This window comes from Salmo trutta, chromosome 31 (assembly GCF_901001165.1).
Source record: "Salmo trutta chromosome 31, fSalTru1.1, whole genome shotgun sequence".
In the NCBI taxonomy this organism is placed as follows: Eukaryota; Metazoa; Chordata; class Actinopteri; order Salmoniformes; family Salmonidae; genus Salmo; species Salmo trutta.
This window is the reverse complement of record NC_042987.1, coordinates 10,650,546-10,663,090: the sequence shown is the minus strand read 5'-3', so window position 1 is coordinate 10,663,090 and position 12,545 is coordinate 10,650,546. Positions and strand designations below refer to the sequence as shown.

The following is a 12,545-nucleotide window of genomic DNA, read 5'->3' as shown; positions in this document are numbered from 1 at the left end:
ATATGACATGATGACATATTGCCATATTACGCCACACGCTTTTCCGGAAATAAAGTGAATTTGGCGCGAGACGCTGAGCGAACTTGGTGATGGAACGTCAGAGACACGCCCCCAGCTTCTCCTACCATGTGGTTGATATAAACACGGTTCATTTTGGTGACAAGCTTTTTGGCTTCAACATTTGTAACATTTTCTTAACTGTGCGCTCATTAACAGCTGTCAGCATGTCTGTGTCCGTCGACGTGAATTTTCAAGCCCAGATTGTGTCTGTTTTGGATTCACTTACAAAGGTGGCCGTCGTGGAAATAACGAAACTGTTCGAGTGTCACTTCCTTGCTACAGGAACCACCGTTCAAATTGAAGAGCGGACAGAGCAAAATGAAATCCTGCAAACGGTGGACTCGGTCAAAAAGTCCGGCAAGAAAAGACTTCGCAGTATCGGAGTTCAAGTGGACGAGGAGTTACCTGGTATATGAAAGTGTTACTTCACCACACTGTAACGTTGTTGCTGTTAAGATCCCAGTGAAACAGTTTACAATCTCATCAAACGGATCTTGCTGCTGGATACTTTGTTGTACTACTTGCTAGTTGCAATCATGTTCTCGGTTGAGACATATGTAAAATTGTGTCACATATGGATAAATAAACACTTTAGTTTGCGTGATGACTCAGTCTTATCATTCTCGCTGAATGTGACTGAAATGCAGTTTTTTTATGACATGTTGGAAGGAATTAGGACACTGCAAAATATAGATTACTGACAAAATGTCAACAAACAACATTTGAGGCAAAAAATAACAAAGTTATGCACAATAAGTGATTTATTTAATCTCTACATTGTTATTCATGTCAGTACTGATCTGCACCATGCTGATCAAACCAATGGAATGTTTGTGTGCTTTGCCCCCCCCCCTTCCATTCCCTCTAGCCCCAAAACAGTGCTCCTTCTCAAAGGTGAGCAGTGGTTCTTTGAAAAGGAGCAGTGAGGAGGGTCCTGCACATCATGTCACCCTGCTGGAGGCTAATCAGCCTGCTGACCTAAAGTGTTATGTTCTAGAAGACAAGGTCAGTGTTTGGGGGTTAATGTGATTTGTGAACCATAAGATGTATTTGGTGTTTGTTAAAATAACCCATGGCTTTTGGACCTGTAGTGTAGGCTAATTTGAGTTGCTGACACCTGTATTACAAGAGATAAGTATTCATATTTTTGGCTTGTCATCCATCTGTCAGGATGTGGAGATGGTGAAGGGGAGCAGTCTGGCACCAGAATCCCCAACAACCACTGAGCCAGAAGGAGAACAAGTTATCTATTCCAGTAAACACATTCATTCTAGGTGGCGGTGAAGCTATAGATACATCAATATATTTGTTATAAAGACTTTGTATATAAAGGGTTGAGGTTACCATCTAACAACCATTTTATTTTCTATCCTCTAGCCCCTGTGTATCCAACCCACCTTTCTGGTACTGTTCAAAGCTCCCCAACTAAGCAGAAACTCCAGCCCCTCAAGACAGAATCAGAGAACGGAATGAACACAGAAAGGGTGACTAAAGTCATCTGCCAAATGGTCCCAAAGGCAGAAGAGCCGTATTCAACACCACAGCCTAATTGTAAAGAAAAGCCTAACCAGGTGGAGCCCCAGCAGGCCAGTGTCAGCACCGCAAAGGAGACAGCCTATAGCCCGTCCTCCTCAGATGGGGCTTTGGCTCCTGAACAGGCTAAGAGAAAGTTGACATCTATGGGTGCATTGGACCCTCCCTCTGCGATGAAGAATAAAAAGGTGGACTTCAAGCTGGACCAGATGATGAAGAAGAAGAAAGTGGATTTCAAGCTGGACCAGATGAAGAAGGTAGATTTCAAGCTGGACCAGACCTCCCTGGAGCACAAATTGACGAGGGCCTGCTCGGTGCTGCTGGTGAACCTGCTTTTGGTGCCTGGAGGGAAGAACTCTGGAGGGAAGAAGAAGGCTAATGGGAGCTACTGTCACGACAGCAAGAGGTTCCCCATGCCCAAGGACCTCAAGACCCACCAGGGCCTCCACACAGGCAGGCGCCTTTGCTGCTTCACTCAGTGTGGGAATGGGGTCTGGCGGCTTCAAAGCGTCCTCTCCCCGAGCCGCTCCTACGGCTGCAAGATCTGCGGGAAGACGTTCAAACGCAGGAAGATCTTGAGGAGGCACGAGCGCTTCCACAACGGGGAGAAGCCCTATTCATGCTACCAGTGCTCAAAGATGTTCGCCCTGCGGAAAAGCCTCCGCAGGCATGAGAGATTCCACACGGGGGACAAGCCTCACAGCTGCCTCCAGTGTGGGAAAAGCTTCCGGCTTAGGGACAATCTGAAGGCTCACCTGCGCTTTCACACAGGTGAGACCTTTCACCTGCTCCTTCTGCTCCAAGAGCTTCAGAATTCTCAGGAACCTTGAGGAACACAGCGTTGATCACTTGGGAGTGACAGCGAAGTAGCTCACTTTCTGACAAAGAGAGCTGTGCCTAAGCATTAGCACCTAGCAGCCTTTATCGGCTGGTTGTGTAAGCCGCATTACAAAGCTTATCTACCTCTAACTGAAACTACTAAATGTCCATTCCTCATTTATAACCTATCGTTCAGCATTGGTTGTTTTTGAAAGATACTATGATTGTAAATAACCATTATGGCCGAAGTTGGGGACAGTGGAAAGATCTGAAATGAGGCAGTCAACCATCCTGCGTAGGTTTGGATTGTCCAGAATGATCATCTGAGTAAAGCTTTAGTAGACACTGATGTTATTAATAGCCATAATGTTTTTCCAGACACAGATTATGCCTAGTCCTAAACCAAAAAGTTATTTCAATGGAGATTTTCTATTGAGCATGCTGGACTAGGCTTAATCTGGGTCTGGAAAACTGGCCCTAGGTCTTTACACTGCATTTCGTTGGCCAAAACACAAGGGACATGAAACTGTTGCATGTCTCTTTGAAGAATACATAGCGTTGTACATTGGCCAGGGCTGAGATTAGTTTGAGGTCTTTCTCAGACAGCAATCTGTTTTCATGATACATATTTTGACTTCGTATTAAATACAAACAGATTGTTCCTTTGTGTATTTTGGTTTGTAAGTAGTTGTAAAGGTAGACTTAAATTTGCATGTTTGTTTTATACTTTTATCTTGAACCATTATGCCAAATACTATAGTAATGTAGCAACTGTCTCTCCTTCTCTTTGTTCATAGTGCTGTTTCTGTCAGGAAAACATCCTCCTGAAACTTCCCTGACGTCTACACAGGAAAAAGTATCTAAAGACACATGACTTAGTTTAAAATTAAAAGAATGGGAAGTATGATGCATCCTTTAATTTTGCAAATACACATTTGAATGTTATCTGTAGCGAGAAGTTAAATGATATATGATATTTGATTGAAGCTGATGTCTCTGGCTTGTGATTTGCTGAAGATATAACAAATATGACTACATGGCTTTTAGTTTTAATACAAAGTTGTTTTAACCTGTAACACTTATCTGTGTTCCAATTAAAAATATATTATTTTGACCAAGAACCTGATGGTCATTCTGACAGAGCTTGTCCTTGTGTGGTATTGTGTGTAGATTGAGGGGGGAAAAAAACGTTAATCCATTTTAGAATAAGGCTGTAACATAACATGTGGAAAAAGTCCAGGGGTCTGAATACTTTCCTAATGTGCTGTAATTCCCTGCGTCTGCATGAAAAGGTATTTTTTTATGGTATGTACTGTGGTTGGCCTTTTTGTCTGGCAATAAAAAAAACACCTTTTGTATTATTGGTTTCACTAATGCCTTGTAAAAATGTACACATCAGAAGTGTCTGGTTGTGTGAATCTCGTCTCTTTTGTTACAAAAGTTAATGTATGTTACAGTAGTTTATTTTATAGCTTATAAAAAAAATCCAGCTCCAAAGATATAACTGCAGACTACTTCCCTGTTGTGAAGTGGCTCCAATTACAGTTGAGTCTATACTTCCTTTGGAGGCGTGGCTAAACGGAGCTTTGCTTTCACTTTTGAATGTTTGAACTGTATACAGGGAAGCACACAGGCGAGATCTAAAAGCTGACATTACAGGTAAATTATTGCCTTTTGTGTGATTTAGCGACTGACCTCATGTCTAATCGCCTACTGCGTTAACATGCCATTCACTTCAGCAGCTGGCTACTATTTGAAACGGACATTTTGGAGCACCATCTACAGCAGTCAGGGAATACTTCATTTCCTTTTAACCTTATACTCCAATCTTTGAACAGCAGGAAGGGAGCAAGATGGACGAAGACTGTACCATTCCTCTGTCAAGCAAAACCCAGCTTGAGGTGTTGCTGACATGCCCAGTGTGCCATGACATATTTAAAGACCCGCACCAGCTGTCCTGTGGGCACAGCTACTGTATGGTGTGTCTGGAGGGCATAATAGACTTCGGTTCAAACATGCCCTTCCGCTGCCCAGACTGCAGGGCCTACTTTGGATCGACGGTTGACGTCCAGAAGAGCTATACCCTGGCTAACATCGCAGAGGACTTCAGAGAAAACCTAAAGGTGCTCCTCTCAATTTGTTCACAGATCTGGTTTATTACTTTTGCCAAGACTAATGTTCCATTTATCATAATTATCAACTAATTAAAATGCATAATAAAAAACTGTAGAAAATATCTTGATGAAAATTCCGGTTGTTTCAATCGCATTCATCTCTCTTCTCCGCCTGTCTGCCTCCCTTTCTATGACTTGAATTTTTGCTAGTGAAGTTCAACATTGTGTCAATTTATCACGTTGTCCGACCGGAAGCTGTAACGAACGAACTTGGAACAGTTTATCAACTCGCCTATTCCGGGTCCTCAACTTTTCCTGCGCCAGTGAGATGCTTCTTCGGTGGGGTTTATCGGGGTTGGCATCCAACGTTATGGTGCATTACCGCCACCTACTGCAATGGAGTGTGGGCCTGCGACAGGGAGAAACTAAACTATATCTGCCAGCCACATTGCTATTAAACAAGATAACCACATATTTGAGACTATATCTAATGACGTACTACTCCGTATTCTCTTTAAACTACTTCCCTGTTTCCCCTTCCGGTGATTATTGAGGCTGGGAGTGTTGGAAAGATTTTCAAATAATGAGGAACTATCATTCCCAATGGCTTTAAAAAAAAAAAAGATTTAAAAAAATACTTTGTTGACTTGTGTGAGGCAAAGAAAAAAATTGTGTTGTACATGGTGAGTTAAGACCAGTGGCAATTTTAGCATATAATTCTTGGTGGGGCAAACTCAACATATATATTTTTTTATATACAGGCCAGGAAAGCCAATAAACAACACTAAATAATCCATTAATTGCACTATAACGGTGACAAACGGTGCCCACAAACTGTTAATGCCTACATAAAGCTGTCCCAACAGCAGAGCTTTATTTTCAGCACCATGTAGTGAATCCTTACCACTGCTACACCTGGCTATCAGTGGATCCTTGTCTGGCAGCGAAACAGTTAATTCAGCCTCGTTTACTGCCTTTTTAAAAAATATAGCTGATATGGCTGACTTGCTAAAACAAATGTGTTTTTCTACTGACAATTGAGATGTACAAACTATGGCATAAGGGGACGAAGAGTAGATGAGAGGCAATCTGTAATTTTGATTAAGACATTAATTAGCGAGCTAGAACAGACATAGTCAATATAACTATTTGTTCAGCACTTTTGAAATGTATAGCGACAGAATTCAGAATCCACGGGCCTTTCTTACAGTATTCTCCCTGTATAAATCAGAACCGTAGCATAAATAGAGGGGGCTTATCTTACAATATTCAATGATGACATTTCTCTAAAACAGGCAATAAGCTACATGTGCACCACCAAGTCAGAACAGTAGGCTAAATTATAAGGGGGAAAGTGACCACATTTTTAGGGTGATGCACATGGGCCAATGTATTCAACCTTTTCTGGCCCGTGGTGTTGCATGTGAATTATCCTTTTAAGCTTGGAAAATAGACCCTTAAACCCAGACTTGGACCACACACACTCTCCACTGAATAGCAGGCAGAGGAAGCAAAATAGTGATTGCTTTGTAACGCTTGTAGTTAGCCACTGATTCCTTCCAAACCACTCATTGTTGAATTTGCGATTTCCAACTTGTTGTGTAATGTTTATGTCCAATGGCCGATGAGCACCGATACGTTTTATCTCTAATTTCTCTTCATATGACAAGGATTGAAATGGATTTGCCAGTAGATTGTCGACGTGATTCATGATGATGACTGCATGCTAGCTAAGGTTTTGAAAGTATGATGTTGACATGATCAGTAGATATAACGTGATTTGACGTCATTTTATTTGTGGCCAATGACTTTGAGCCTTCTTGTATGGGCACTTCTAATGTAAATCTATGACAGCACCCAAGTAGGCTTGAACTTTCTATCTCTCCCTGTAGATTTTTCGGTGACATAGTGTCCCCATGAGTGACAGACCACTGAGCCAATCCCGGTGCAATTAGAGAAGATTACCAACCCCTACGCTCTGTATTTTCCGCTGGCTGCCCCTCCACCACAGACAGCACTGAGCTAGACTGCAACACCTGCAGCTTTATTAACTCAATAAATGTGTTTAGAAACTGATATGTGACACATATTAATGCCAAAATAACATGCAGAACAGGCACAACCTTTTTTGGAATTATTGTATACATTTTTATTTTAGCTAAACCGAAAGGTTGCTGGATCTAATCCCTGAACTGAGAAGGTAAACATCTCTTGTTCTGCCCCTGAGCAAGGCAGTTAACCCACTGTTCCCCGGGCGCCGAAGACGTGGATGACGATTAAGTCAGCCCCCCGCACCTCTCTGATTCAGAGGAGTTGGGTTAAATGCGGAAGACACATTTCAGTTGAAGGCATTCAGTTGTACAACTGACTAGGTATCCCCCCTTTCCTAAACAGATGGGATGCAAAACCGAGATGCTCATGTCTCCGCCCGAACAATGGGAGTCTTTGTCCCAAAGGCGGGAAGACAGGCAACAAGCTTAGGTCTGCATATTATTCCCGTAGAAACACATTAGGCTTATACTGGACAGATTTTGTGAGCCCTCTCGCTTCACCTCTTCCTCTATATCACCGGAGAAAGCATTCGAGCAAGCGAAACAGCGCCCTTCTATATATAGTCCATGTATCTGATGCTGTCTGGACAGAAATAGCATGACATGCCATACTCTTTTGATCCAGACAGCATCAAATACATGGTCTACACATACTGAGACAGAGGGAGGCTGCTTCGCTTGCTTGGATGCTTTAACTGAGATTGATGCGTCTCTCCAGTCAAATAAATTATAAATATTTCAATATCTCATTTGGGAGGGCAAGGAAGTACGGTAGGGTGGGCCCATAACTCTGGCCCTGCTACCTGTCACTAGATTGGTTTTGTTGACTTATAAATGAACCATGATTAACTGATTGATTTTCTGATTTAATTGAAGGCTAAGAAGACAGAGAATGCGTATTGTGACTGCTGTCCAGAGACACAGAGCCTGGCAGTGAAGACGTGTCTGAAGTGTGAGGTGTCACTGTGTCAGGAGCATGTCCAGGATCACCTGCAACTCCCTGCCTACATGGGACACCCTCTGGTCAAACCCCTGGGGGACCTGAGCAGGAGGAGGTGCCCTGAGCATGATGATGAGGTGCTGAGGTACTACTGCTCCATGTCGAAAACCTACATCTGTAATATCTGTGCCATGGACAAGAAGCAGACCAACCTCACTGTTGACACCACCAACGTTCTGGGGAGAAAACTGACTGTGAGTTTTTCCACCTCTCTTCTTAAGGGTAGCCATAGGAGAAATATGTGCAATGCTAGTTTTACATACTTGATTTATTTTCTGTTACCCTCCTTCAACCAGAGTAAATGGGGTGTGGTGTGGCAGGGTAGGATTTGGAGGCAGAGACTTTCTCATACACATAGTACACTTCCAGGCAGGTACTGTATGTACTGTAGAAATCCCAGGTTTGAGAATGAAGTGAGGTTCTTCCAGTCTTAATCCCCAAAATGTTGTCTCACAAACACAAACTATATCGACTTTATTATCCCACCAGGGGGAAATTTGTTTGTTCATGTGCTTAAAAGACACAAATAAATGAACCATAAAACACAGAATGAAACACACACCACCCAGACACTCTGCCCATGCAGAATGATTGGCACAATATTGTAATGTATAATATCGCAGACAAACACAGGAATAATAGCACTCTTCAAACAAAAGTACATATACACGGAGTATACCAAACTTTAGGAGCATTTACCCTCAAAACAGCCTCAATTCGTCGGGGCATGAACTCTAAACGGTATCGAAAGCGTTCCACAGGGATGCTGGCCCATGTTGACTCCAATGCTTCCCACAGTTGTATCAAGATGGCTGGATGTCCTTTGGGTGGTGGACCATTCTTGATACACATGGGAAATTGTTGAGTGTGAAAAACCCAGCAGCGTTGCAGTTCTTAATAAAAGCCGGTGCGCCTGGCACCCACTACCATACCCCGTTCAAAGGCACTTCAATTATTTGTCTTGCCCATTCACCCTCTGAATGGCACACATACACAATCCATGTCTGAATTGTCTCAAGGCTTAGAAATCCTTTAACCTGTCTCCTCCCCTGATTGAAGTGGATTTAACAAATTACATCAATAAGGGATCATAGCTTTCACCTGGTTAGTCTGCCATGGAAAGAGCAGGTGTTCTTAATGTTTTGTATACTCGGTGTACATCTGTGAATATGTGTGTAAATGGGTTTCAGGCATTTATGGAGCAGCAGTTCCAGGTGCTAGAGGGAAAGCTACAGGAATGCAAGGACTCTGTCAGCAAGTTGAAAGAAGACTTCAAAAACGAAGTTAGTTCTATTTTTGTGTACTCTGCTGTAATGCTTTGATTGTTTTTGATTTCTTGTGAGATTCATCGTTTTATTTCTCTGTGCACAGAGGCAGAGCTCTAATTCCAAAGACTCCCGCATTAACAGTGTAACTGTGGTGTTGCTGTGCCTCTGGTTCATTGTCCTTTATTATGGTGAGTAGATCTGATAATGACGCAGTCAGTCACGTCTTGGATTTTTTTATATAGTATTAAATGAGTCATTACTCTCTTACTTGCCCGAAAATAACATTGTCAATCATTGACCTGCATACACTTGGACTTCAGCAAGGTGTATGTGTGGGTGTATCAAATTCTATTGGTCACATACGTGATTAGCAGATGTTATTGCGGGTGTAGCGAAATGCTTGTGCTTCTAGCTCCGACAGTGCAGTAATATCTAACAAGTGATATCTAACAGATTACACAACATATACCCAATAACCACAAATCTAAGTAGGAATGAATTAAGACTATATACATGTGGACGAGCGATGTCAGAATGGAACGGACAAAGATACAGTAGAACAGTATAGAAAAAACAGTATATACATATGAGATGAGTAATGCAAGATATGTAAACATTGCTAAAGTGACTAGTGTTCCATTCCTTAAAGTGGCCAGTAATTCCTAGTCTATGCCTATAGGCAGCGGCATCTAATGTGCTAGTGATGGCTATTTAACAGTCTGATGGCCTTGAGATAGAAGCTGTTTTTCAGTCCCTCGGTCCCAGCTTTGATGCACCTGTACTCTGACCTCGTCTTCTGGATGATAGCGGGGTGAACAGGCAATGGCTAGGGTAGTTGATGTCCTTGTTGATCTTTTTGGCCTTCCTGTGACATCGGGTGCTGTAGGTGTCCTGGAGGGTGGGTAGTTTGACCCCGGTAATGCGTTGGGCAGACCGCACCACCCACTGGAGAGCCTTGCTGTTGCGGGCGGTGCAGTTACCCTACCAGGCGGTGATACAGCCCGACAGGATGCTTTCAATTGTGCATCTGTAAAAATGTGTGAGGGTTTTAGGTGACAAGCCAAATTTATTTAGCCTCCTAAGGTTGAAGAGACTTTGTTGCACCTTCTTCACCACACCGTCTGTGTGGGTGATCCATTTCAGTTTGTCAGTGATGTGTACGTTAAGGAACTTGAAGCTTTCCACCTTCTCCACTGTGGTCCCGTCGATGTAGATAGGGGGGTGCACCCTCTGCTGTTTCCTGAAGTCCACGATCATCTCCTTTTGTTTTGTTGACGTTGAGCACCACTCTCCCAGAGCTCACACCTCCCTGTAGGCTGTCTCGTCATCGTTGGTAATCAAGCCTGCTACTGTTGTGTCGTCTGCAAACTTGATGATTGAGTTTGAGGCGTGCTTGGCCACGCAGTCATGGGTGAACAGGGAGTACAGGAGGGGGCTGAGCACGCACCCTGGTTGAGGATCAGCGGAGTGGAGATGATGTTTCCTACCTTCACCACCTGGGGGCGGCCCGTCAGGAAGTCCAGGATCCAGTTGCACGGGGCGGGGTTCAGACCCAGGGTCTTAAGTTTAATGATGAGCTTGGAGGGTACTATGGTGTTGAATGCTGAGCTATAGTCAATGAACAGCATTCTTACATAGGTATTCCTCTTGTCCAGATGGGATAGGGCATTGTGCAGAGTGATGGCGATTGCATCGTCTGTGGATCTATTGGGGCGGTAAGCAAACTGAAATGGGTCTAGGGTGTTAGGTAATGTAGAGGTGATATGATCCTTGACTGGTCTCTCATAGCACTTAATGATGACAGAGGTGAGTGCTACAGGGCGATAGTCATTAAGCAGTTACCTTTGCCTTCTTGGGTACAGGCACAATGGTGGCCATCTTGCCTGAGTGGGTGGGTGCACACGTGTGTGTCTGATGAACATTTTGTCTTCATCACAGCATATAGTTCCTCTCTGGAAAATCAAAACCTCACAGACACACTGAAGAAACAGGAGACTCTCTTGCACGATGTCTACTCCTCTGTGGCAGGTGAGAAGCAAATAAATAACTTTTGTTCTTTGTGGATGATCAAACTTGAAGATTCCTGCACTGTAGAAATAAGTATGGCAATACATCTTTATTGCTGTGTGGTAATAAGAGATGTGATGTATTTGTTTACAGAATTCATAGTTGACAATCCACCAAAGGGCTACAGAAATGCAGACACCAGAGAAGCCCAACGTAAGCAGTGATACAATGGGTCTATAGTGTGTGTGCGTCAGTCTATCACTGATCTGATGTGCTTGTTTGTGTATGTGTGTCACTGATCTGTGTCCCCATTTGTCTTTCTTAGGTGCTCTGACTCTGGACGTAGACTCGGCCAGCCCTTTTCTCAAAGTGTCCCTTGATCTCCAGTCTGTGGAGAGAGTGGAGAACAAACTGTCCCTCCCCAACCACCCCTCCCGCTTTGACAAAGCCCCCCAGGTTCTCACCACCCAGTGCTACTCCTCTGGGAGACATTACTGGGAGGTAGAGGCCAAGGGCTACTGGGACATCGCTGTGTCCTACCAGAGTATTAAGCGCAAGGGGACTGAGGGCCCTGTTTTTGGCCTCAACAATGAATCCTGGAGCATCACACACAATGCAAAGGGAAACCTGTTTGCCTACCACAACAAGATGAAGAGGGAGATCGCCAATTCATTGAAAGGCAACAGAGTGACAGTGGTGGTAGACTTTGAGAAGGGAACCATCACCTTTTCTGAGGTGAATATCAACCTGACCAAGCTGCACCAGTTCAATGCTCAGCTCAGTCAGCCTGTGTGCCTGGGATTTGGCCTGTACCGCGTAGATCCTCCCAGTAGAGTCGCCATTATAGAGACCCAGTAGTGGCCCTACGCGGCACACTCATCACAAAGCACTGGACCAATGACTGTAGAGAATAACCAAGTATTGTCTCTGCTGAAACAAAGATGTAAATGTTTTACTACAACTCCCGTTGTCTCAGGTTTCTATTATACAAATGATGTTGACATGATTCTATTGCATCTTGATTAAATAAAAGTTGAAATGATTGTTTTACCTAATGTGTCTATCAACGTTGTCATTTTTTTTGGTTTACATTATTGCCATTTAGCAGACGCTCTTATCCACAGCGACTTAGTGTATTCATCTTAGGATAGCTAGGGGGGACTACCACATCAGTCATAGTAAGTACATTTTGCCTCAAAGTAGCGAAGTCAGTGCTAGTAGTAAAAAAAAAAATGGCTCTATTCAATCCGCATGGCGGAAATTCAGCTCGATTGGATTTTAAAGGCAATGTCCCGCTTTAGCGGAGACTCCATTCAAGATAAACGCGCCATATGTCAGTTCAATCTGAAATTACCTTTACATTTCTATCACGGAATCTGTAACTCTTTAGCTTTACAGATTGAAGTCAAGTGAGAGTTTACTAAAGGTAAGGATGTTATGTACTTTGTGTGGTGTTTTAAGATACTCTTTGAAGAGGTAGGGTTTCAGATGTCTTCGGAACATGGGCAGGGACTCTGCTGTCCTAGCGTCAGAGGGAAGCTTGTTCCACCATCGGGGTGACAGAACAGAGAAGAGCTTTGACTAGGCCAAGTGGGATATGCCCTCCCGTAGGGATGGGAGGGCCAGCAGACCAGAGGTGTCAGAACTAAGTACTCAGGTAGGGTTTGAGCATAGCCTGAAGGTAGGGAGGGGC

At 43.5% G+C, this 12,545-nt stretch overlaps 2 protein-coding genes across 3 annotated transcripts; both read left to right on the top strand.

The window, feature by feature from the left end:
* Nucleotides 1-71: 71 nt before the first annotated feature.
* On the top strand, nucleotides 72-3,770 carry LOC115169496 (zinc finger protein 232). Its single transcript, XM_029725167.1, has 5 exons — nucleotides 72-468; nucleotides 929-1,065; nucleotides 1,231-1,315; nucleotides 1,438-2,364; nucleotides 3,210-3,770. Exons 1-5 carry the CDS (start codon nucleotides 90-92, stop codon nucleotides 3,284-3,286), a joined length of 1,605 nt encoding a protein of 534 aa, XP_029581027.1. The 5' UTR covers nucleotides 72-89; the 3' UTR covers nucleotides 3,287-3,770.
* A 212-nt stretch (nucleotides 3,771-3,982) lies between these two features.
* Nucleotides 3,983-11,907, top strand: LOC115169497 (E3 ubiquitin/ISG15 ligase TRIM25). 2 transcript variants are annotated; one of them, XM_029725168.1, is made up of 8 exons: nucleotides 3,983-4,071; nucleotides 4,251-4,535; nucleotides 7,454-7,771; nucleotides 8,768-8,860; nucleotides 8,949-9,033; nucleotides 10,784-10,873; nucleotides 11,006-11,065; nucleotides 11,178-11,907. In XM_029725168.1, exons 2-8 carry the CDS (start codon nucleotides 4,266-4,268, stop codon nucleotides 11,708-11,710), a joined length of 1,449 nt encoding a protein of 482 aa, XP_029581028.1. In that variant the 5' UTR covers nucleotides 3,983-4,071; nucleotides 4,251-4,265; the 3' UTR covers nucleotides 11,711-11,907. The 2 variants fall into 2 exon arrangements, with proteins under 2 accessions (XP_029581028.1, XP_029581029.1); XM_029725169.1 differs by having other exon boundaries at nucleotides 3,992-4,071; nucleotides 4,254-4,535.
* The last annotated feature ends 638 nt before the right edge of the window (nucleotides 11,908-12,545 follow it).